Source organism: Amblyomma maculatum, chromosome 6, assembly GCF_055883805.1.
Source record: "Amblyomma maculatum isolate TAMU_Amacu chromosome 6, ASM5588380v1, whole genome shotgun sequence".
Classification (NCBI taxonomy): domain Eukaryota; kingdom Metazoa; phylum Arthropoda; class Arachnida; order Ixodida; family Ixodidae; genus Amblyomma; species Amblyomma maculatum.
This window is the reverse complement of record NC_139349.1, coordinates 165,342,054-165,367,192: the sequence shown is the minus strand read 5'-3', so window position 1 is coordinate 165,367,192 and position 25,139 is coordinate 165,342,054. Positions and strand designations below refer to the sequence as shown.

The 25,139-nt window shown below is 45.8% G+C and overlaps 1 protein-coding gene across 5 annotated transcripts in view; it reads left to right on the top strand.

Moving 5' to 3' along the window:
- Positions 1-25,139, top strand: part of LOC146187341 (alpha-1,3-mannosyl-glycoprotein 2-beta-N-acetylglucosaminyltransferase-like) — an 80,039-nt gene that overhangs the window by 24,678 nt on the left and 30,222 nt on the right. The window contains exons 1-3 of one of the 5 annotated variants that reach the window (XM_084607648.1): positions 19,281-19,427; positions 23,234-23,362; positions 23,627-23,738. In XM_084607648.1, the coding sequence (XP_084463774.1) occupies positions 23,264-23,362; positions 23,627-23,738 (211 nt within the window). In that variant the 5' untranslated portion in view covers positions 19,281-19,427; positions 23,234-23,263. Of the gene's footprint in view, positions 1-19,280; positions 19,428-22,291; positions 22,509-22,566; positions 22,981-23,233; positions 23,363-23,626; positions 23,739-25,139 lie in introns of those variants that run through there. The other 4 variants (XM_084607647.1, XM_084607645.1, XM_084607649.1 and 1 more) reach the window with 4 other exon arrangements.

Below are 25,139 nucleotides of genomic sequence, written 5' to 3'. Positions count from 1 at the left end.
ACGCGGCTGCGAACCAAAAAGTCAGTTCACCGCGTTGGATTGCAGTTTATTCTACTTGTGTTTTGGCCTATTCTAAATGTGGCTTTTCTACTGCACGGGTACGACAAATATTACAGTGCCGAAACCCCCAAAGACACTGAATAGACTTTAGACCCACCTCATCAAATCATAAAATTTTGAATCTGGTCAGCTGCGCGCATTTTTGTGTGCAACCCGCTCATTCTTATTAAATCGCTTTCCGCTCTTGTACATGTTACAAAAAATAAGTAACCAATTACAATCCCATCTGAAATGTACCTAATTAGAGTTGTAAATTACAACCTCGCATGTGTAATGGAACAATTACAGAACCGTTATCAAAGGTGTTTGCTGGGATATAGCGTAACAAATCTAAAAGTGCTCGGAGAGACAAGAAAGGACGAGGGAAATTGGAGGAACAAACGAGCGCTTTCAAGTTTATCAAGAAAAGAATAGTACTCGACTACCATTGCGTTACGTTTCTTGGAACTTTATTGCCTTAGCACAATCTTGCTCAAACTGACATAAACTAGCGTGAGGTGAAGTGAGGTAAAATCTCCTGAAGTGAAAAGGATAGGAAATGTGTAAGTGACGAGCGTGTTGGTCGGCTACCTTAGTCCCGGGTTCTGCTGGCTTTTTGCCGTTTCACGGACCAGGTGGAGGATCCTACGCGTGTAAATCGTATGTGTGCTCTGTAGGCAACAAGTTCGGTGGTTTTGCTGTACACCCCTCGCATATGTAGAACATATTTGGGCAGGCGCCACACAGGGGCAAACAGCTGTAGCGATGGGGGTATATGTTACTCGTGACATGTAAGGTAGAAAAAGAAGAAGGAAGATAGTTCCACGGTATGACAAAGAACTGAGCAAGGGCTGATAGGGAGCCTCAGTTCGCAAGCCAAGGCAACGTTTCGACAAAGGGACCTCTCTTTGTTGGCCAGAAGAAGAAAGTCTCTTTATCGAGTCATTTACCTGGCTTGCGAACTAAGGCTCCCCAACAGCCCTTGTCCAGTTCTCTTTTACCTGACATGTAGGCTGGGATAAATGTTCGTTTGCATGACACGCCAGTCAATGGTCTCGGCATCTGTCAGTTTCTTGTGTGGCGGAGTATATTTACGCCTCTCCAACCTAGGAAGGAGGTATGAGGGTGATGCCTGGTGGTTCGCCTGGCTAACTCTCTGGATAGGCCACGTGCCCCCCCCCCCCCTCACTTCCTTGAGTCCTTAGGGCCCAATGGTTCCAATGACATGATAATATTGTTACGAGGCGGCAAGCCGATGAACGCAGAAGGACCAAGAGAAAATAGCTGATGACTGTGAGATGATTTCATGAAATGCGGCGGGCCTAGCTCGAGCGCTCCTACCAACGCCACTACCCACTCCATAACATTGCATTACATGAGGCCACCGAGTGATTGTCCCGATCGTGGAAGAGGAAGTTTGTCGATGTCGATGAGATCTATGGCATGACGATCGGCATGACTGGACGGAGAACAGGGAGAAGGAAGAAAACTGCGTCTTGCGCCGTGATGATTCCCGATGAATCCTGGTCCACAACGCTTTCGAGCCACAGGTCGCCAGGTGCCGATAGCCGAAGCCCAGGCACGCACCGCATGTGGTGTCGTCTTGGGTCGGTGGGGTCTTCTGATCAGTGTCTCGGCAGTGGTGTCATCAGGTCAGCCGCGTCTCTCCTAATGCCCTGTGATCGTGTGGGTGGCGTGTTGGGTCGGTAGGATCATTTGGTCTCTCCTTCGTCGTGTCTTGTGGTCGGGGCGGGGGAAGGGGCGGGAGAAGGGGCGGAGGAGCGGCAAGGTTGCGTCGGGTCCGGCAGGCTGGGGAAAGCCGGGTGATGTGCTCCATGGAACTCGCTTCCGAAGGCGCAGGCAGACACAAGGCGCCGAAGCTCCGGGCCAGGATGACGAGTGATGACGATGTACCCCACACCTCCAACCAGAATGCTACGGGGCGGCAAGCCGATGAACACAGAAGAAGAGAGAGAATATGGCCAATGACTATGAGATGAATTAATGAATCGCTGCGGGACTAGTGCGAGCGCTCCTGCCCACGCCACTACCAATTTGTTCCTCGCCCGTAACAATATTGTTTTTATTTGGCTGAATTGAGAAGATCCGATAGTCTCGCCGGCACTCGGCCTTGTGGGATAGCGACAAGCAGCCTGGTAGTCCGTGACTATAGTGGGTGAGATCCCTGCCATCTCTCTATATCTGATAGCCAAGGTCACTGCTGTGGTTTCTTTCTGTTGTCGGTGATTCGCACAAATGGAGGCCCGTATGACTAGTTTAAGCAGTGAGTTCAAAACTGTCACTGCGAACCTGTTTGATTCTGGGTAGACTCCTATGTCCGTATACAGGACGTGTGGGTGTCGGTTCAGCTTCCTACTCGAAACTTTTATACTTGTCTGCCTTCTGCATTGATGCCCACTGTGGCGTCATATGGGATGGCATGGGCGCTCTGATGTGGTCTCGGACGTGCAAGTGTACGACAGTGTGGCCTGCTTGAATTTTTTCACACGTTAACTCTTAAAGGCCCACAGAAACGGTCACCAATAAGGGTAAACAGCGCCGTAACACTAATAGATATTGAACCACCCATTATTCTCCCGCAAAAAATTTCGATCTAGCTTCTGCAACACCAGAGATATCGGCGATTAAAAATGGCCCATCCAATTTTCCCTCTCAGCTCGTACCGGAAGGGAGTCATAAAAAAATAAAGAATACTAGCAAGTTCAAAGCTCCGCCCAGATATACGTCACTTCGACGAACTTCGACGACCCGAGTACGCCAGCCGCGCGCTCTCTGGCTGGCGTACTCGGGTCAGCCCGTCCTCGCTCGCACACTGAGGAGTTTGCCAGTTCGCGCAGCGTAACCGCGGTTACGCGAAACCGTGGTTAGCCCATTTTACACGGCGGACCAAACCATGGTTACACCACTAACCGCGGTTATCGCAAACCGAGATTGGCGACCTCGGTTTGCGTCGTTAGCCGAGGTTATGGCGGCGTCTGTTGACGAAGGCTACTCGTCGGCGCCCGAGTGCGCGAAACGTACGAGCGGGTCTGCTTCACAAAGTTATTCATTTTCCCGCTGTATCACGTTTAAAGATAGATGTATAGAATATGCGGTGTCTATGGTGCCGCCCGACGTCTTTGATTACGGCCGACTGAAGCCTTATTGTCCTGCCTGCAGTATCGTTTGAACGGCTTCTTGCTGAGGCGCAGAACGTCAACAAATGCGCGGCCTTAGCTGTAATGAAAGTACATGAGTTTGCAACGCTTGCAGCACGGGATGCCGCGAGCAGGCTGAGCTATGTTACATTTTACAGCGGGGGTAGGGCGCGCGAACGCGGCGAACGACGGCGCCATGCGTGACCGTCCCTAGTCGTCGCCAGGCCTAAATTGTTTCGCTTCGAAGCCGCAGCGGTCGGCGCTTTGGAACTGATCAACGCTGTCGTAAATCGTCTACTTATAAAACTGCCTCATTGTGAATCCTATCCTGCCATAGTAAAATAATCATAGGATTAATTCTGGCGACGCATTAATCGCAGAGCTAGTACGAACAGATCGGATGAGCCGAAATGCACCAGCGGCAGCTGGCTTGAGCAGAAGCTTGTATCACGGCTATCGCTCTTACTAGCAATTTTCTGCTGGCTAGCAATTCTCACGAGGGCTTCATACTTGATTTTCGGCTCAGTATTCCAGACGCTAACAATTTTTAGCACGCTTTATTTCGGACCTCGGCGCTAACGATCCGCCGTGTCGTTCGCGTACGGTATGCGGGGGGAGGGACCACAGCGGCGGTGTTTACGGCGGTCGAGGAGGTGCTACCATCGTGCGGTACTTGACCGCCTGAGGAGGCGCCTGAGGAGCTCGCGCAGCGCACGAGCAGACGACTTTCGCAACTATCGGAAGTGTGTCCATGACGTCATGGCTGCAGTGGCCGCAGCGAATGGCTAGGGTAGCCTAGAATGGCAGCTTCTAGCAAGCCTTGCCAGCCAACTCATCCGTGATGTCACGGTTTAAGGAAATAGTTCCATGCGACACCGCCAAGTGACCTCTCTGCCCGCGAATTTCAAAAAACGCTGTTTTTAAAAATTAATAATAAATCGCTGGGTTTGTTCCAAGGCGTTATACTTTGGGTTAATGCTCATAAGGATTCGTTCTACACACTGAACACGTTTATCAGTGGCTTCTTAGTGACGTTTTCTGTGGACCTTTAATGAGAGCTTTTTTTTTTCTTTTTTTTTTTAAGGTTGTCGCTGATTTTTCAACATTTCCTAGTGAAGACATCATCGGGTGCACTGAACACTGTACTGATGTGAGTGCGAGAGTACGTACTGCCACGTTATACATTGTAAGAACACCTTGTGCGCCCGCTCGTAGTGACGAAATGCTTTAATACCTGTTTCTACGCATGCTTTGTGGGCGTCGCGAGCGTTTCGTTTTGGCGCTGTAGAAAGGCGCTGCTGGTAAGGCTACTGAAAACCATAAACAAAACGTCTATAAGTATTGTTAAGATAATGAGACGTGGCATACTATCACAAACATTCCAGTTTCTCAATGTTCCCAGTTGCATGGTATACGCAGTTGTGCATTGTTAATAATATAACATCCGTTAATATGGAAATAATAAAACATCCGTGAATATGGACGATTTGCATTATATGGACAATATTTCCGGGGACAAAACATGTGCTATGTGTTACTACATTGTTAAAGTGGAAACTCGCTCTCCCGACGGCTGACAAAAGAGAATGTCCACTTAACCCACTGAGACCCGTGTATTTTCGTCGAGTTATTATGAAGGGTGACAACAAAACCTCGACTGCCCCAACCAGTTTTTTCATTTCTCGTGTGCTGAGTGCACCACACTAGAGGAACGCAGACAAATTTGGCAATTGCTGAGTGATAAATTTCTCCTCTAATTTCTTGCTTTACAGTGAGAAGTTGTACAATTAATTAGCTGACCATTTTCCGCATTGCCTGAATGGCTGTGCACCAAACTCTGCAGGTTGTAACACAATGAGAGCAGCTTTAAGCCGGCCGAATGCTGCGAGTTTTCGGGCTAGTTGGCTTGAATCTTGTAATGCCGTGAAAGGTTATGCGCAAAGAAGACGACACGAAAAAAGATAGACACGACAGGACGAGCGCAAACTAACTAGTTTATTCAGAGTTGACATTTATAAATATAGCAAGCGCATGCGCGGCGGATATACCCACAGCATGCCTGGTAACAAGACACATCATTATACCGTATACAAGACGGACTTCAACTACAAGGCATATTCGCTTCTGTATAAGACGAGACGTATCGCTGACGCAATTGTACGCGCTCTTTGTCAAAAAAGACTCCAATTTCATGCGCTACGGTGTTGCTGCCCCGACCAAGTATCTTCATTTCAGTAAAACACATTGTTGGGCTAGTTGGTGCACTGCATGGAGAAATACTAACCAGCCAAGAAGACGCACACAGGGAAAAAACAGACGCAGAAAGAAAGACGGTCTTTCTTTCTGCATCTGTTTTTTTTTTTTTTTTCAATGTGCGTCTTCTTGGCTGGTTAGTCTATCTTCGTGCAATCTTCATTTCATTCAGTCGCAGCCGGCATTTGCATTTTCGGCTATGTTCAGTCAAATTCGTTCTACACTCCTCACCTTGTAAAGTGCGTTCATGCTCCCCTCCACGATCATTAGCGCAAGCGCAGCGTCCTGTTTGGCCAATGTAAGCCTGCCTACATGTCAGTGGAATTTCATAAACAACCCATTACGCGCATTTAACGTTGGGCTTGCCATGCTTCTAGGCACAACCATTCGGCCTGGTTTTTTCCTTTGCTGTGCGAGAGCAGAGTTGGCCTAACTTCACAGCTAGGTGCTGAAAACACCGTAGGCTCTCCGTACCTTTTTGCCATTATTTTCAAGTTGTGTGCCACCTTATGCATATAAGGTACTACTAAGGCTTCGTACTAATCTTTGGCTCCCTCTTGAGCGATTTGCTTTTCATTTCCTGCAGGAGGATTTCACTTACCGCCGCCAGAATCGTGCAGGGGTTGCCCGCATTGTCCCAACGGGACAGCTGCTCCAGTAAACGCTCACTGATTCTGTGCTGGCCTTTCATAGCATCACACATTTCATTACACGTTTCACGGCATTCCAAAATGGGATGTGAGCGTTTGTAGCGACGGTTAAGTCATTTATCCACGAGGTACCATGAAGCGTATCATAGACCACTAGATTTATGGAATTCACGACTATTACGATGAACAAGACGTCTAGGCTTCGTCTTAAAGAAAAGCCGACATCTCGACCTCTGGTTGATGTACTCCCAAGAACCTGTATTGCATATACGGTAAAACAAGAACTGATGGGCACGATGGTCAGACATGATTTCTCGTGCAATACGAGGCCAGAAGGCATATGTCTCGTTCCTTCTTGTCTCCTGGCATCGTGCCGTTGTGCTGTTGCACTAGAATACATATACGGACGCGTAGATTATCGAAAACTGCGGTAGAACTGCAGCTATCATCCAGACACAAGCTAAACGTGCATAAAAAATAAGTATCAGAACCCCCGAGCCCGCTCGTGAGGAAATTTTATGTAAACCGCAATGCTATAGAAGCAATAAATAAAATAGAGTCCAACCTTAGCCGTCATAAAGCAACTGAAAAGAATGACAGACTTGTCCAGTTGCACCACTTTATTTTAAAGATTCTGGTGACCGGTACAATTCGTTCCCAAAATTAAGCCTATAATTTAAGCTTCACTGGCGTCTACTATGCACAAAAGCAGACTTTATTTATAATCTGTTTAATATTTTATTTCTTAACATACGATCATTTATTTTGGGCGACTCGATTTACGGACAGTTCTCGGGAACCAAAGTTTCCATACTAACAAGCCACGATTTTATTTCTACAAAAAAAAACATTTAAAGACAAGAAAATTGTTCTTTTTTTTCTTTCAATCCAACGAATTAGCTAGGCACGACTTCTTTGAAAAAGCATCCATAAATGGCGCCAGCTATACCAAGAACTAATCACGTATTCGGCAGTCTGCACTCGTGAAGTTTTCTATACCACTCGTGCAGTGCCACACTCGGGCGTGCCACTCGTGCATCGCATTACGTTCGCCTATGACGAGCACGATACGAGAGAGCGCCACCGTGCCAACGCAGAGACCGACAGTGAAACGTGCATAGGGCAGTCCGGTCGTGTAGCACGCGTTTTACAAAGGGTCCATCCAAGTTAACTTTAGCCAAGGGTTAAAAATTAAACATTTGAGGTGTGCCAGAGAAACCACTTGTGTACATCTGCCAGACATGTGGCGCACAACAGAGAATTATTTTTTTTGCAGTTAACTGATTAGCAATTGAGATAATTTTTCTAATGTACACAAGGGACAAACTTCATGTCATGATATATTTGGCAATCTTTCATTTTTTTGTATTCGTTCTTTTTCTTCCTTGGATATCCTATCCAACATGGCACAAATTTTGTTTAGCTTATTAGGGGCATAAAAGAGTACATATACACCATATCTACCTGCGTCCTACCTACTTAAAACGATGGGACAGATGGTGAACGTAGGGCAGGACAGCTTTTTTTTTCTCTCTCTTTACTTGGAGGTTCGGGGGCTTCATGCCTGCGTCATAATTTTATCTTTTTTTATTATCTTATTGCATGCTAGTAATATGGCTTCATCTGTAAATCATGCTGCCCTGAGCCTGTTAACTTGATGGTTAAAACTGACCTACAGCATGCATACTTGACTTATCGATCGCAGACGCAAGGCAAGAAACAGCTGTGCCAGTCTCTTGGAATGCCCAGAACGGTAACTGTGCGAGGGCTTTTTCGACCTCTGTAGGAAAGGCCAACAAACGTGGTCCCGCTGTAAAAACAATTTTATGTCCAGGAATTGCGGCTCACTTTGGTCCGGAGTTTCATAGGTGAAGTTTAAGCCTTCTCCGCCATCCTGACAAACACTTAAAATCTCATCCGATTGTTCTTGAAGGTCACCGTGGTCAATAAAAGCCAAGTAATCATCTACATACCTAAAGATCTGTGACTAAATATGAAGCCATATTACTAGTATGCAATAGATAATAATAAAAACACAATTATCAAGTAGGCATGAAGCCCCCGAACCTCCAAGTAAAGAAAGAAAATAGCTGGTCCTGCCCTTGTTCACTACCTGTCCCATCGTTTTAAGCAGGTAGGCCGCAGATATGGTGTGGATGTACTCTTTAATGCCCCTAATAAGCTAGGCAAAATTTGTGCCATGTTGGATAGGATATCTAAGGAAGAAAAAGAACGAATACAAAAAAAAAGAGAAAAAAAATGAAAGAAAGAATGCCAGAGAAATCTTGACATGGTTCCTCCTTGTGCCGCAGGCGCAGTTTATGATGTTTCCTTTACGCGTGAACAAAGCTATATAGGCCAGACGGGCAGGTGCGTTAATACCCGCATACGTGAGCACAACACTTCTTTTGATGGGGCCCCTTCCTCGAACTTGGCCTTGCACTAAAGGAAATGCCGTCGTAGCCCTCCTAATTCTAACGCAGAATCATGTAATCCGCTCTTTAAAGATTCTGTTCAAGCACCGCGACAAACTAGCCAGGGAAATCAGCGAGGCATTTCACAAAAACCACGACACATGCGTTAGCACACCATCTGTTCTCGTTCATGACTGTGAACTGCGGTATCTTGATCGTTAAGATTCAAGTTATCGGGTATCAGTGCTGTTAGCACTACTCATGCGTGCTCTTGGTTGTAAATTGAGTATATATTTGTGTTCTTTTATATAAAATCTTCAGTTGCTAGTCAGCGTTTGTCCCGTCTTCATTATTCTCTCTTGTATCCGCTGCTGCGCTGTTTTCTTTTTTTTTTTTTTAATTATGTACCAACTCACTCAACTCGCCGTTTTGCTCTCCAACTTTACAAATCACATTTATTGAGTAAAGGAAAATCCTTAGCAAACTCGAAAAATTATCTCAATCACTGATTACCTAATTGAGAAAAAACTTCCCTGTGGTCCGCAGATGGCTGGCAGCTGTATACAAGTGGTTTCTCTGGCCTACCTCAAATGTGTTATATTTTAGCCCTTGGCTAAAGTTAGCTTGGACGCCCGAGGCTCTGCGGACAGACAACGCTATCGACGGAGCGGTGTTTCACTCAACAGTGGCCGATAGCTTGCTTTAAACAAGAGAAGAAAAGATACTAGGCATTTCAAGTTGGCATGTTTTAAAGAAATGGTGAATATGTTATCAACTGCAATGGCCGCCAGCGGCCGCCCTCAAGCAGCCACCAGTCGACGACCCGTGAAGCTGAAGTTGTACGAACAGTACAATATATGCATAGACACCGTCAACGATAACGCCTTGATGGGGTTCCGACAAACCTGCAGCCCCGTAATCGCAGCATTTCCCGAGCATGCACTGGCGTCCCTAGTTACCACTCGTTGCACGCCATTGTTACAAACGTAAGGTGGCCTCCGAGAACTCCAAGAAGAGTGTTGGTAGGAGGCCCCGGAGGAACAAGGGGTAAAAACCAAAAACAGCCGCATTCTGCGGTTGTTTCGCACGTTTGGCTGGGGTGCATAGGGGCGTCTGACTCGCGTCATGTTTGGTACCACTTCCTACGCACCAGGGCGGTTCAGCCAGAACGCCGTTAATACCGTGGAGGGCGCTACACGACAGGCGGCCATGCGCACCGTCAAGCGGTTGAAAAAAACTGACGCAATCACATCATCAAGGATGCTTCGCTCCTGCAGCCGTTTTTGTAAAGAAGCACTGAATTACCAGTAATCAATAGCAAAAAATAAAAAACAAGTAATTACCCGAAACATAGAAGAGTAATCAATTGATTGCAAAATTACACAAATGTGTATAATATTCAATTACGTGCGACACTTTTTCTACGCATGCGTATTTTTCCCACCCTTTACAGCCGAGTTTCGGATGCTTAGAGTAAAGTTTTTCGTTCGGATGTTGATGGGTGACTGGATGGTGGAGCAAGCCAGTAAGCTGGTGGAGCAACTTGGTAAACAACCGGAGAACTTTATACAAAAGAACAAGAGGTGGTACAAGAGTCAAGCCGGACTAGCTTCCCCAAGGGAGCAACAATCAGAAACGAACGGCAACTGGCCGCGCCGGCCGCGCCGACCGCTAAAGCAGAGCGACAAGGGACTCCGCGTCCCCGCAGTTGAGCTGGCGCCTCTTGCCCCAGCTCGAAAGCAACCACTACTCCCAGCGCTCGCCAGCGCGAGCGTCCTATCCTAAGGAGTAGCTCCTGCAAAAGACACCCGGGCGCAGTACCGCGCTCCTGAGATGAGCCGGGAGCATGCCCCTTTCCACAAGTAAAAAAAAAATAAAAACACATTTACTGCAAACTGTCTCCTCGGCAACCTTCGCAAAGCGCACCAGATGCACGCTACACATCGCAGTGCAGCGCGACAAAAGCCTGACCCCCCTTCGCGGGTTTTATGGCCTCCGGTCGCTCCCACTCGTGCGACGGCACAGCGGGAGACCGCGCTAATGAGGTCCGAGGAGAGGCAAAAGGGACGCTTCTCCCATCTCCAATAGCAAAGGGAAAATAAACTCAGAGGGGGGTACGAAGGAAGCGCTCGCATTTTAGAGCTAATCCTCTCCTTCTAGGAACTAGAACGCGACACGCAGTTCAACACTAGGCCACCCAGCTGAGAAATTCTCCCAAAACACAAGTACAGATATACATCAACACATACACGAGGGTCTGGCATAGAAACTTACACAGACAACCCAACAACCATTGAGGCCGAACAGAGCACGGGCCTTACACTTAGTTTTGGTGAGGCAATGTACCGAGATAAGGGCTGAGAAAAAGCTATACGCGTACGCACAAGAGAAAACGACGGCTGTAAACCATATACGGGGAGCGCGGATGTTTCATCGGATATTTGGCAGTCTAGGTATCCGCACTGTTGGAAGTGGCTTTAAGAACCATCGCGGCTATGTTAAAATAAAAACAGCAAACGCCACTTGACGTTACACTCCCGCATGCTCGGAGTTCTAGAGATTTCGAATTTTCGCTATCACTTCCGTGTTGTGTCATGTCATATTTCTTCTCGCAGCTGAAGAGTGCCCACGAGCACCGCTTCTCGCCGATAAGTTATTAGTTGCCTTGTCCATCTATAAGGTGTCGGCTGTTATTTGCGAAATATTGTGTCCTTGGTCTAGAAAAAAGAGAATTTCCAGGAAAGGCTGAGTGTACGCTCAGAAGACCGACACATTTGCCTGCCATTGCGCAAGCTTGTCTTGATGGGAGGCGGAGAACGAAAACTTTAAGACTGTTTACAGACACGCCAACAAAAGAGCACTAACAGCGTTGTGCGATAATCTGCAATGAAACGCTGTAAGAATAATAAAAACAGAATGATTTAAAGAGAAAAAGAAGTCAGCAATATTAATTTATGCACCTAAGATATTAATGACTAGCCGGACAGCAACTCGCTATAAAACATTGCCGGGGTCCGTCGACCAGATGACCCAGGTTGGGATTGCATATCACGAAGAGGGGGACGCGAGGCAGCAAAAGAGTACTTGGTTTTAGAGTAGCTGTAAGGGCCTGTGCAAGGCGGCTAAAGAAGTGAAAGGCGATTAGCCGAAAACGCGACGACGTCCTAGAGGTACCAGGAAGAACGAGGGAAAGGTGGCTGCACCCGTATGAAAGAGAATCTAACAAGGGTTGAAAGGGAGCCGCATTTCGCAGCCAATGTTTCGACAAGGTGACTTGTCTTCGTCTAGGCATTTTTCTAGGGGTAGTGGGATTCTTCTAGAGGTAGCGTGACCACGAAGCACCAATCACAGACTCGCAGGTGTCAGATTCATAAATGGCCGTTCGTCCCACACTGCAATTTGGAGCCCTACCTCGACTGCCGTTGGGGGCCGGATAACGTGCTTACATATGGAGCAACTACCGCACAGAGCAAATGCAGCTAACTTGGATAAGTGACCTCGTTGTGTGTTAAACCGAAAAGCAGTTAAGAACCCCAGTTTCGAATTTCTAGTGGGAATCGCTTGAAAACTCGTTTTGCACTCTATACAATGGCTTGTTGCCAAATCGGCTCCTTCCTATGGTATTCTATGGTCCCTAGCGCACGTCAGTTGCTGCACTGTATGTCCGTATCATCATCATCATCATCAGCCTGACTATACCCACTGCAGGGCGAAGGCCTCTCCCATATTTCTCCAATTAACCCGGTTCTGTGCTAGCTGCATCCACTTGACCCCTGCGAACTTCTTAGTCTCATCCGCCCACCTAACTTTCTGCCGCCCCCTGCTACGGTGTCCTTCCCTTGGAATCCAGTCTGTTACCCTAAGCGACCATCGGTTATCCTCTTTTCGCACTACGTGTACCGCCCATGCCCATTTCTTCTTGATTTCCACTAGAATGTCAGTAACTTGAGTTATTTCTCTGACCCAATCTGCACGCTTCCTATCTCTTAATGTTACCCCTACCATTTTTCGTTCCATAGCCCTCTGCGTTGTCCTCCAACTTAAGTAGAACCCTCTTGGTTAGCCTCCACGTTTCAGCCCCATAGGTGAGTACAAGTAAGATGCAACTGTTGTATCCTTTGCTCTTGAGCGATACCGGTGCGCTGCTAGTCATCATCTGCGAGTGCTTGCCAAATGCACTCCATCCCAGTCTTATTCTTCTTGTTATTTCCTTTTCATGGTCCGCATCTGCGGTTACTACCTGTCCTAAGTAGACATATTCGCCTACTACTTCCAGTGCTTCGCTACCTAACGTAAACTGCTGTTCCTTCCCGAGGCTGTTGAACATTACCTTAGTCTTCTGCATATTGATTTTCAAGCCTACCTTTCTACTTTTTCTGTCTAGGTCATCAATCATTATTTGCAGTTCATCCCCCGAGTTGCTTAGCAAGGCAATGCCATCAGCAAATCGCAGATTACTGAGGTATTCTCTATGTATACCCTTATCCCTAACTGCTCCCATTCCAAGTCTCTGAATACTTCCTCTAAACAAGCTGTGAATAGTACTGGGGAGATCGTGTCTCCTTGCCTAACACCTTTCTTTATGGAAATTTTGTTACTTTCTTTATGCAGAACTATGGTTGCTGTGCAGCCACTATATATATCTTCCAGCACTTTCACGTACGACTCGTCTACCCCCTGATTTCGCAATGACTGTATCACCGCCGATGTTTCAACTGAGTCAAATGCTTTTTCGTAATCAATGAATGCTATGTATAAGGGCTGGTTATATTCCGGGCATTTTTCTATCACCTGATTGATGGTATGGATATGATCGATAGTAGAGTACCATTCCCGAAAACCTGCTTGATCCTTTGCGTGATTGCAGTCTAAGATTGTCCTGATTCTATTAGCGTTTACCTTAGTAAATACCTTATACGTAACAGACAGTAAGCTGTGGCTACCGCTCCACCTGTGTAGACGCATGTGATTTTTTAAAGAGAGTAAACAGGGCAGCGAGTACTTGGCGAGCTAGCTTAGTGACGTCATGCATGACGCAATATGATAACTCTGAAAGGCAAGTTTTAGGTGGCACCTCTTGTTGTGGACATTTCTGTATCTCTATTTGATCATGTTGAGTTAGCTAGCAGCAATGAACCTTGGTTCAGCCTACGGCTAATCATTCGCCACTTCTTAAGTGCTACCGAACGCCACAAGGTCATCTGAGAAGAATGAAAGCAGTGAGGAGGTGCATAAATCTAGGCCGAGAGTAACGGTATATTTTTGACACAGAATAACAATGTGCAGGCGCGTCCATCTAGAACGCACTCTCAATGTGAGCAGCAGCTTGGTAATATATCTCTGGGGAAATCCATGATCAACATGTCACGCCGCTACTCGCCTGCATGGCCAACGCCTGGACAAAGGGCAGTAACAAGAAATCTTCAGAACGGATAACATACACCACAATCAGCTATGGAAACGGAACTCTATAGATAATGCAGGGTCAGCTGCATCCGGTGCTGTGGCTACCGCTCCACCTGTCCTCCTCCCGCTTCCCTTCCAGCGCACAGCTCAAACGCATATGAGTTTCAAGATTGCCACATATCGTACGGCAGATGATTGAGGAACAGCATCCTGAAAGCTTATATTTTATTTTTTATTTTTTTATTTATTGAATCCTCAATGGCCCCATTTAAGGGGTATTACATGAGGGGTGGGCTTGGAGAACGGCGGTTACAATAAAAAATGTCTTTCGATGGCAGTCTTGAAATGATGAATGTCGGTTAGTGAGGCGATGTGGTCGGGAAGGTCGTTCCAATCCAGGGCAGTGCGGAGAAAAAATGACTTTTGGAATGCTGTCGTATGGGCGCGCTGGGAGTAGACGGCATTGGAGTGGAGATGACGAGATGACCAATGGGCTGGGCGGATGAACACGTTGTTAGGTGGCAAGCTGTGATAAAACTTATGATCAAGAGAAAGGCGAGCTAGTTTCCGGCGTAAAGCTAGATTGTGAAGTTCAAGTTTGGATTTTAGTACGGTAACACTGGTGCGATAGGAGTAATCTGAAAGAATGAAACGTGAAGCTCGATTTTGAGTAGATTCCAGTAAATTGATCAGATTAGTTTGGTGAGGATCGAATATAGCTTAAGCGTACTCAATTTTGGGTCTGACAAGCGAAGTGTAAGCAATTAGTTTGACAGAAGAGGGAGCTAATGAAATGTTACGGCGTAAGTAGCCAAGAACGCGACAAGCGGAGTTGGTTATATGAGAAATATGACTGGACCAGGATAGGTCACTGGAGATATGAATACCTAGATATTTGATAGTGTCAGTTTCAGTCATAGGAAAATCGTAAAGATGATAGGTAGAAGGTAAGTAGTTACGCCGACGGTGTAAAGAGACATGAAACGTTTTATTAACATTTAATGTCATAAGCCAGGTGTCGCACCATTCTTGCACGTTAAGCAGATCATTCTGTAGGATAGCGATGTCAGATTGGTTATTTATGGTGCGGTATATTACACAGTCATCGGCAAACAGCCGTATGTTAGATTTTATGCAATTTGGCAGGTCATTAATATAAATTAGAAAAAGTAAGGGGCCACGTACAGTACCTTGAGGAACGCCTGACCGGACTTGGGAAAGGATAGATGAATGGGAGTTGGCGAAAACAAACTGGAAATGATTTGTTAGAAAATTATTGATCCAATTCAATACACAAGGGTCTAAATTAAGGGTAGATAGTTTAAGCAGCAAATGGCGATGTGGGACTTTATCGAAGGCTTTTTCGAAATCTAAAAAAAAAGGAGTCTGTGGGTATGTTAAGGTCGAGGTTCGTGTGAATATCGTGAAGGAAAAGAGCAAGCTGAGATTCACAAGAGTAGCCTTGACGGAAGCCGTGTTGATTAGGATGGAAATAGCCAACGGATGAAAGGAATGTTGCAACCTGGGAATAAATAACATGCTCCATAATTTTTGAACAAACACTGGTGAGGGATATTGGTCTGTAGTTGCTGGGTGACGAGCGATTACCTTTCTTGAAGAAAGGAACGACCTTCCCGATCCTCCAGTCCACGGGAAGGGTACCAGTGTTTAGCGACTGCTGAAAAATGGGCGATAAAACAAGGCTACTGACATGTTTAGTGTTCTTAAGCACCTTAGCATTAATGCCGTCGGTTCCCGCCGAGGATGAATTCTTTAGTTTATCAATGATATTAGAAATTCCGTTCGGGTCAATAGTTAGAGGATACATTTCGGGATGAGCATGTTCTGGTGGTGAAGGGAGGTCGACAGAGGTCTCTTTAGTGAAAACAGCATGTCAGCGACTTCGTGATCTTGTGCATTGCTGCCGTCACTACGAAGCAAAGAAATGTTGGTTGAGACGGAGGGACTGATTGCCTTCCAAAACCTTTTGGGGTCAATACGCAGCATAGATGGCAGAGTGTTATTGAAAAAAATTTGTTTAGAGGAGTGTAATTGTCTTTTATACTCTTTAGTGGCGCAGAAATACTTATCCCATGCAGAGGCATTGCTTGAGCGCTTAGCAGATCGGAAAAGTTTTTTTTTTCTTATTGTTTAAACGTTTTAGTGCCGAGTTGAACCATGGCGACTGCGCACTCTCTGTTATTGTGATAGTGGGGATGTACTTTGCGATTAGACGGAGCAGTTCGTTTTTAAAAAGTTGCCAGCTAACGTCAACAGGCCTCTCTTCATAAGTGGCTGCAAAAGTGTCGCAAAAAGATTCTAGCTCAGAATTCATACTTGTGTAGTCACCTTTATCATAGAGTGTTAGGTTTTTCTTAGTTTTTTTGTTCCTGACCAAGCTGCAGTGGAGCGAGCCATTGATTACAGCGTGATCGCTAGGGGAGGGAAGAAAAGTAAGCGAAGAACAGATATCGGCATGTGTTGTTAAAATTAGGTCAAGAATATTACACGAGTGCTGTGTAATACGAGTGGGCTCATTGACAAGCTGCGTTAGACCGAAAGCCATGCACGTGTTCACGAATTCACTTTCACTGTTGCACTTTGACATGGTAGAAGCGGGATTGATCCAGTTTATGGAAGGATAATTAAAATCACCAAAAATAACGACGGTGGTATTATGATACATAGTCGTTAGCGCTTGCAGGGAGTCATGAAATAAAGATATAAAGGAGTCGTCATTAGATGGAGGGAGGTAACAAACACCAATTAGCAGGCGCGGAAAGGTAGCATTACAACAAATCCAAACCATTTCTGGGGGGGGGGGGGGGGTTAGGAACACTGACCGGTGTGCAGCGCAATGATGGGTCAGCTGCGATAAGAACACCACCGCCAAGTGTATCTCCAGGTCTGTATTTGCGAAAAATGTCGAAATGAGGGAATGAAGGCAAAATCTCGAGGTCAGTTATTGGTGAATTAAGCCATGTCTCTGTAAGAAGCAGCAAATCACAAGAAGAAGAAGATAGGTATGAGGCTGCAAATTTCATCACATATAATACTGCGGATATCATACCATGTTCGCATTAGAAGAGACATAAAAAAACGAACGCGTGATTTTCTCTTTCTGAACAAGCAAGGCGCCCGTGTGCTGTACGATGTCAGTGCACGTTAAAGAACCCCAGGTGGTCGAAATTTCAGGAGTCCACTACGGCGTCTCTCATAGCCTGAGTCGCTTTGGGATGTTAAGCCCCACAAACCAAACCAAACCAAACCAAGGAAGCGTCCTGAGTCGCCCTCAGTCCAGGGCTGCTGCAGCGACTGAGGTAAGCCTGGCCCTGTAAGTCTACCACCATGTGCAGGTCATGTCGGTCCGAGCTGGACAACACGGCTTCCTATTAGGCGGGGCTGGCGTTAAGGAGGGAATGCATTGCAATGCGGGCATTTCTTAGCATGGAGAGTGTGTTGAGTGTATTGGGTTCGTTTGTGGCACCAGTGCTGTACAAAACTTTCTTGTGGGACTTGCAACAATTTATGGAAACTGATAAAAGCTGCTTATATATCCATTAGAGGGCGGGGAAAGACAAAAGGGAACAAAAGGTGAAAGATGCGCGCGCGATCACAAAGAAGGCATAAGAAGGGGCATGGGTGATACAACGGTATCTAAAACGTATCTATAAACTTACACTCCTTTTTAGATATCATGAGTGAGGGACTCATGGCCGAAAGCTCGTACTAATACAATGTCGAACTAGCTGGTGGCGTAAGGTCTGACGGTTCTAGCCGCGTAGGGGGATACTAGTTCCGTGTGACAGTTTTTACATGTTGGTATACACGTGAGCATATATGCGAGATGTAATTAGTCAGAATTGCTTACGCTATAGTATGTACCGCCGGTGCTAGAGATTTGAGCTTATCTCTGCCGATTGAGATAAGACCGGATATGGACTATATTAAAACCAGTGAAATCATGTTTATTCATTGCAAATTACTGTAGGGTTAGTGCAGTCAAGAGTGGTCCAGAAAAAAACAAAGGATTTTGTTCTTCATTTCGTGATTAAGTTCTTTACAAATAAAAAGTAAAGAAATTCGTGAAAGAATTTGCTGCAGTGGTAGCAATATTTCTTCCTACCGTCAAGCGATATTTTAGTCAAGCAGTTTCAACGTAGTAGCGAATCAATTAAAAATGATTGGCGTAGTGTGTAGGCCATGATTTTCGAAGATCGTTGATGTTAAAGCTCATAAATAGGGCTTTACAGAAGGTACCGTTGTCATGCAGTTTCATTCATTTCATCTTCATGGTGCCCGTCGGGTCCTACGAATAATGATACTTGAACCGAAAAAACACTATCGCCAGGAATACAGACAGGATGCTCATAGAAAGTGCACGACGCTTTCTTTTTGGAAGTTACGAGTGATGAACCATAAGCCCATCACCACGTTCAGTATGGAGTCCAAGCATTGAAAGAACAAAGGTCATCAACTGCAAATAAATTTCGTACGCAGGTATTAACGGGATAGATTATTACAAAAGCTTTTAAAATGCAGGAGGCGTTTTTACTGAACAGCATACCACACAAAACAATGCAGCAGACAATATTTTTTCACAGCTAACTGTCAGGCCGCAACCTCGGGGTCCAACGACTCTAGTTTCTGCCGTCTTCTACGCCGTGCAACGTCGGACCTGCTCTCCTTGTTTTCCATGACACAGTGGTTGCGCCGCAGTTGTTGTTGCTGCGACTGTAGGAAGAAGGAAAAGAACTGCACAGGCCAGCTACTGGCTCTGTATCTGAGCCACCTCCGCTACCTCGTGCGGACAGAAGAAAATAGAAAAGAAAGAAAAAGGAGAGTCGCAACGGCCGTCGTCATCCACCGAAAAGGTGGCGGGTGCAATGACGGCGTACAACAAGTAGAACCATCGGTGGCAGGCTAGCCCGCGCTTCAAACGGCGGAGACCTGCCAGTCCCAGCTAGTCCCAGCAACCTAGGGACAGGAGCAACCCCTCTTCGCCGCCGTATCATCTCCCTGCTTTATACGACGCCGGGAACCCTCCCCCTTGCGCACGCGAGACTCCTCGGTAACGCGCGCATGCGTAGTAGACCACAAAACTCCTTGGTCAAAGGCGGGCGGCCGCGTCTTTTCCGTGCTCGGCGCGCCGTGCCGGCAGCTGCGCAGATCTGACGTCACTCGGCTTCTCGCACATGCGCAGTAGTAGACCACGAAACACCTCGGTTGGAGGCGAGCGGCGTCCGCTCCGACGTCGGCGCGGCGCACCAGCTGCGCGGCTTTGGCGTCACTCGGTTCCTTGCTCATACGCAGAGCTGGCGAAGCAAGTGCCACAGCGAAACGGCGAGACTGCGGGTAATGTAGCTCTCGCTACAAAAGAGATATAGCAGCGGGCTCCGGATGCGGTTGGCATTTAGCGGGCAGCACGGCCGGTCTGGTGGTGGTGGCATCACGTACGTAGCTCAATAGCCGTGTGCCTAAACACTGAAGCACCATTGCGGGTTGAGGTGAGCACGAATTTGTGTAAGTGTAGTTCAGAGAAAGGTAGCGTTTGAAGTGCAACGCGGAGCTGCGAAATGTTCATTCGCACACAGCCAGCTCAGCGCATAACGCGACATACAACTCTTTCGTCGCTTTTATACATTGCATTACATCATATCTTCACTACCTTGCGCAATGTTACGATGTCGTTTCTTTCGGTTTTAATGCACTTGAGTCTCATTCACCGATTTTCTGTCTGTCTGTCTGTCTGTCTGTCCGTCCGTCCGTCCGTCCGTCTGTCTGTCTGTCTGTCTGTCTGTCTGTCTGTCTGTCTGTCTGTCTGTCGGTCCGTCTGTCGGTCGGTCCGTCTGTCGGTCGGTCCGTCTGTCGGTCCGTCGGTCCGTCTGTCCGTCGGTCCGTCTGTCTGTCTGTCTGTCTGTCTGTCTGTCTGTCTGTCTGTCTGTCTGTCTGTCTGTCTGTCTGTCTGTCTGTCTGTCTGTCTGTCTGTCTGTCTGTCTGTCTGTCTGTCTGTCTGTCTGTCTGTCTGTCTGTCTGTCTGTCTGTCTGTCTGTCTGTCTGTCTGTCTGTCTGTGTCGATCGGCCGGTCTATTTAAAGCTGTTGGCAGGACCTGCCACATTGCGCAGAACTTCAGAGACTTCTGAGATGCGAACAGAACCCACTGAACCCTTGGGACCCCGAGTCGGACACACTACTCCTAGGCGCTGGAATTGGCGGGCTGGTTCAAAAGCTGGTAGGTGGCAGCTAGAAAAGGAAGTGGTCATAAAGATTGGATGGCAGTTTGTGTGACGTCACGAGACAGCATACCATGACCAAATCGGCAAGGTGGTGAACGTCAATTTTAAGATGGGAATCAAACCCACCGAGACCCATGGATGCCGAGTCAGGCACGTTACTCCTAGACCATACGGGCAAATTCGTACAGCTTGGTTAAAGCAGGGCCTCGTGGTGGCCTTTCACATAAATTGTATACTGTTGTAGGATATATATCTATAATCAGTGTGGGCGACCTCAAAACCGAAGTGAAAATTAAAATGCCATTTATACACTACAAATTAAAAAAAAAAAAGCATTTGCTTTTTACTCAGCTCAAGAGTAAGATTAGTGTATGGCATTTGGTGATATCAAGCAAGCCGGAGGCAGAGAAATTTTTGCTCTTATAATATGACCTGACGCTTCGATCTTTATTTACGCGACCAGAGAAGCTTAACAGCTTTTTGAAGATATAAGCACATGCATATATGCTAGCTGGGTATTCTTATTAAGGAGGTAGTATTTGAGGCGTCATCGAGGCGTATACCTTGCGTTCGGTTTTAGAAATTCGCTGATTGGTCTAGATTTAGGACGTCATCATGATTACATAACATAAAGGAACCAGTCATGCGATAGCGCCAAATTTGAAAGTGGATCCAAAATTAGGGGAATATATAACCCTTCAGCTGAATAAGAAATCCAGGGATCAAGACAGATTAGCGGGAAAATTAAGGAGTCCGATACAGCTCAATAATACATATATTATGGTGAGGCAACCCCCCCCCCCCAAAAAAAAAAAAAAAAACATAAAATAATGTGCCCGTACCACTAGGTATAACGGGCTTAGCTCAATAATACAGTAATCACCCCACAGAATTCCTACATGACAAAAAATGTTGTGCTAGCTTTTCTGATCGCCAGAAACAAGACCAAATTGTTTAGCTGCCAAATAGAAGAAACTCATTTCGTTTGCTGTTCAGTAGAGTAAATACACGCGTCACGTACAATCAATTATTCTTCACGCGTGCTGGAACCGAACTGAGCGCGGCGATTTTACAGGAAAAAGTAGCTTGTCGCACAAATTATGAGGAAGACCGATTTTAGCCGTATGACATCGGCTAAATGGTCTATATTAGCGGAGTGCCGCGTGAATTTATCGTTCCCCAGGTTTCACCGAACATTAGAACATTGTTATAAAATTATTTGCCTGAATGTCGCCTAACGTTTTATAGCATAGAATAACACTAGCACACGTTCAAAATAAACATTATACTAAGGTTGACTTTTGAACCTTATTGCAATATTATATAACGTTTTACGTTGTATAATTAACATTATTTTAATGTTAAAAGTTGTTTGAATATCTTCTTCTAAATGTTAGGGTAATGCTTCATTTATAACTGTAAAACAACAGAGCGAATATATTTCAAGTTCTGAGTCCCAGCACATTCGAACTTCTCCCACTACACATGTTTTTAATATAACTCTTCTTTGCAACTAAATCTTTGGGATGATGCGTGAATGCATTTCATCATCATCATCATCATTAGCCGGACTATACCTACCATACCCACAGCAAGGTGAAGGCCTAACCCGGTCTTGCGCTAGCTGCATCATCAAAATAACGTCCGACTGAAACAAAAATTAACACTGTTGTAACGTTCCGGTGTTACTGGGTCGGATCCTTTCTGCGGGCGTGGCTGTTTTGACGTGCTTCTCATTCAACCTGTCGTCACTGCTCGCTGCAGCGGTGTCAGAGCCGCTCAGCTAGCAGGCCCGTGCAGTTTTCTTTTCCTTCTGTCTGCGGTCGCAACAACAATGGCACCCAACTGCAAAGAAAATAGCATAACGTAGCAACAATTTAATTGCTAAGAATAGTAAGAATTACAGAAATGCTGTTAAAGAAGTGGTTATTAAGCAGACCCCAATAGTTTTGCTCTAGCTTGTTTTTATATAAATATTATTTCGGCGTAATTCTAGCGCCGCGAAATTTACCGCTTTCGCGATTCTGGCCCACTGATGCACGTGCTTTCAACCAGCAATGTCCACGCCAAAAGCGGTCGATCACGTCTTGGCCGGCAAGCAACAATGGAATTTCTTCTACGTGTAGTTAGCCGGTGATAGGGGGCGTTACTCGTCATCATGATTCTGTTGTAGTAGTGAGACCGATGCGAGTAGTTTGTTTTTTTAAGCTGCTTCGTTCTCGGATAGTTTTACGGAGTCAGCGCTGCTGGATTCGTTTGCGCAATGAAGTTAGTGTGAGCCGGCACAAGTCCGCAAGGCGGCCTTGCTTGTTTTAGGTGAGGCTGCCGACCAGAGCGACTCCCGAGTATCGGTAAGCACCGCTGCTCGCAGGCTCACGTAGCCACTTATTTACGTTGCGATTCCGTGGACTGATGTGTTTGTGCAGTCATCTGTGTAAATCACAGCTGGCTGAGAAATGCTACACAGCCTCTTGAGGACGGGTCGGGTCGACGGGACTCTCGCTGACCACCGATCAGCGTTTAAGATTCGCCTATTGCCCTTGAACCCACGGAGCTTCCCTATCGTGACCGGCATGGGACTGACTTCTTTGAGCACTCTTATCTTTCGCAACCCTGGTGGCACATTGGACGTGGCAATTTCGCCCGTCGATCGTCTTCAAGCGGCCTTGAGCAAGACATGCGGAAATAACTGTTGCATGTTGTTGTACGGGACCGAGTCGGACGTCGTTGGTGTTGTGGTTTAGCGCTTACTTCCGAGTGGTGCCCTGCGCCGTTGACTTGGCCGCCGGGCTCTTTCGTTCCGCGTTCTCAATTTCCTCTAAGGTTGGCACGTGTGTCATATCTCTTGCACAGTATCGGTGTCATGTTGATCATCAGTTGAGTTCAACAGTGTTGACAGTTTAGCTGCATCGTTTTCTAGTTGGTATGTTCTGCTGTTTTCGTCAGGTGATTCGCATAAGCGCGGCTGCAGTGCAGTATTCAGTGGTTTTACTTTCGTATATCTTGGTACTGGTCATAATTTTTTTTTTTTTAATCTGTGCTTGACTGACCTGTTCTCGTTTCTTGTTTCTTACAGCTATGACCTGGAGAAAATTGCTATGTTGCAATGCGTAAAAGAAACTTCTTTTTATTTGTTTCACTTGCATTTCTAACATGGGGAGGCATTACGTACCTTCTTTTTCTTCAGCGCCCATTGACAGGGAAGGTGAGTTCAGTTCTTGCTTTCCTCCCAGGCATGCGGTTTAACAATCCTTTTTTTTTTTTTTATCTCCGCATTTCATATTGCCTGTGTTGTCATAATTCATGGTGTCATTCTTGATTGCTAATTACAGCTGAACGTAGAACTTTCATTAAAGTAAAAGTATTTTGAACTGCCATAAACTTTTCTTGCAAAAGATGCAAGAGCTAAGTGTAGTAATGTTTATGGCTAAGGCTTATTTTGTATCATTTTGCTGCCCTGCAAATTCAGGTTTTTCGCCCTGGCAAAGTTCAAGTGCAGTTGGAGCAGTTAGAACAAGAGCTTGTCGAACAAGGTCGAGCAAACGCAAAGCTCCTCGGCAGCTTGCGCGAGCTAAAAGAAAGTGAGTACAACGTTTTTTGCTTACTGACATGTTCTTGTTTATCTTCTGTACTATTAGAGCTGTGGGCATCCTGAAGCCTATATCGTTAGTTCATCTGGTAGCACACTGTAAATGCTTTATCATGCAACAAGTTAAATTACTTGAACTTTACTAATTGCAGCTTTCACTTTGTGTGATGGGTTAGTACAGGAACAAAACCTTTGTGAGGACATTTTCTAATGTCTTCCACATTAGTCAGAGATAGGAGTGGTGGATCACTACCATTTAGTCGTAGACCAGGAAGAGTGTGCTGTGCCAGATTTGCTAATGGCGTAAGTGGGCAACTGATGTCGCTGGGGCTGTTGGCTATGACTGCAGTGGGCACAAGGAAAATGTCCATGTTTTCAACCTTTCTGTTTAAAAAAGTGGTGTTATTATAGAAGCTAAAATTACTTGTGATGACTGGTTCTGTTAATATCACGTGCATGCTTTCAAAGGGAAATTACTAAGCGAGATATTGTATCCCCTTAAATTTAAGTGTTTGGTTTAAGCTGACCCTAAAAAAATGTGAAGCCTTTAGATAGAAGAGGTGTATTTGAATGCAGGCTGATAGGCAGAGATGCGCTGAAATTGCACTGATGTTTATTAGTGGTTTGGGTGAGGCTCTCCTGTATCATGCTCATTGTACACTCTGTCTTTCAGTTGGAAAGTAGTGGTGTGGCAGAGGACCTTCTTTTTATTCATTTAATATGCCTCAAACTACAATCAATTTGAATTTTTAATGGCTATCAACTCTTTTCAGTCTTGAAACTGCTATTGCTTCAGCTCAATTGAGCAAGTGCTCTGGTCGTCTTTAACAATGTCTTTGTTTATCCATGCTTTACTTTCACGTGAAGATTCAATATATATTTAACTCATATTGTGAATAGCGCAAAAGCGCCCGTGTTATCTTCTCTTTCCTCGGTTCTTTGTCTCTTTGACGCTATTCCACAGTATGGACTACTTCCAACTTGCCCAATACAGCGTACTGTTAGAAAATATTTTTAACTGCTGGTAAGACTGTTGTGCTCAAAAGCAAGTCTAGTAACACTGTTGATTCAGATCCATTGTGTGATGGAACAAAATAATTATGCATCACATAAGTGCCATGCTCAAGAATTATATTGGTAGAGCTGCATCCTTGAATCCCAGCCAGTCTGCAATTTTCAACTCTCTTGTTTTTGTGAAAACCATTGCATGTGATTTGAGGCATCTAAGTATGCATCCATGCTCTTACTAGCTTTTGCAAGCTGTATGAAATTATGTAAAGCCAATGAAACATGCATACACAGTCTGAAGTTTCGTAAAGAAAGCCCAAATGTTCACAACTTCTCTGTGCAATTTTTGAAAATATCCACTGCTGGAGGTTTTCCACTCATTAGC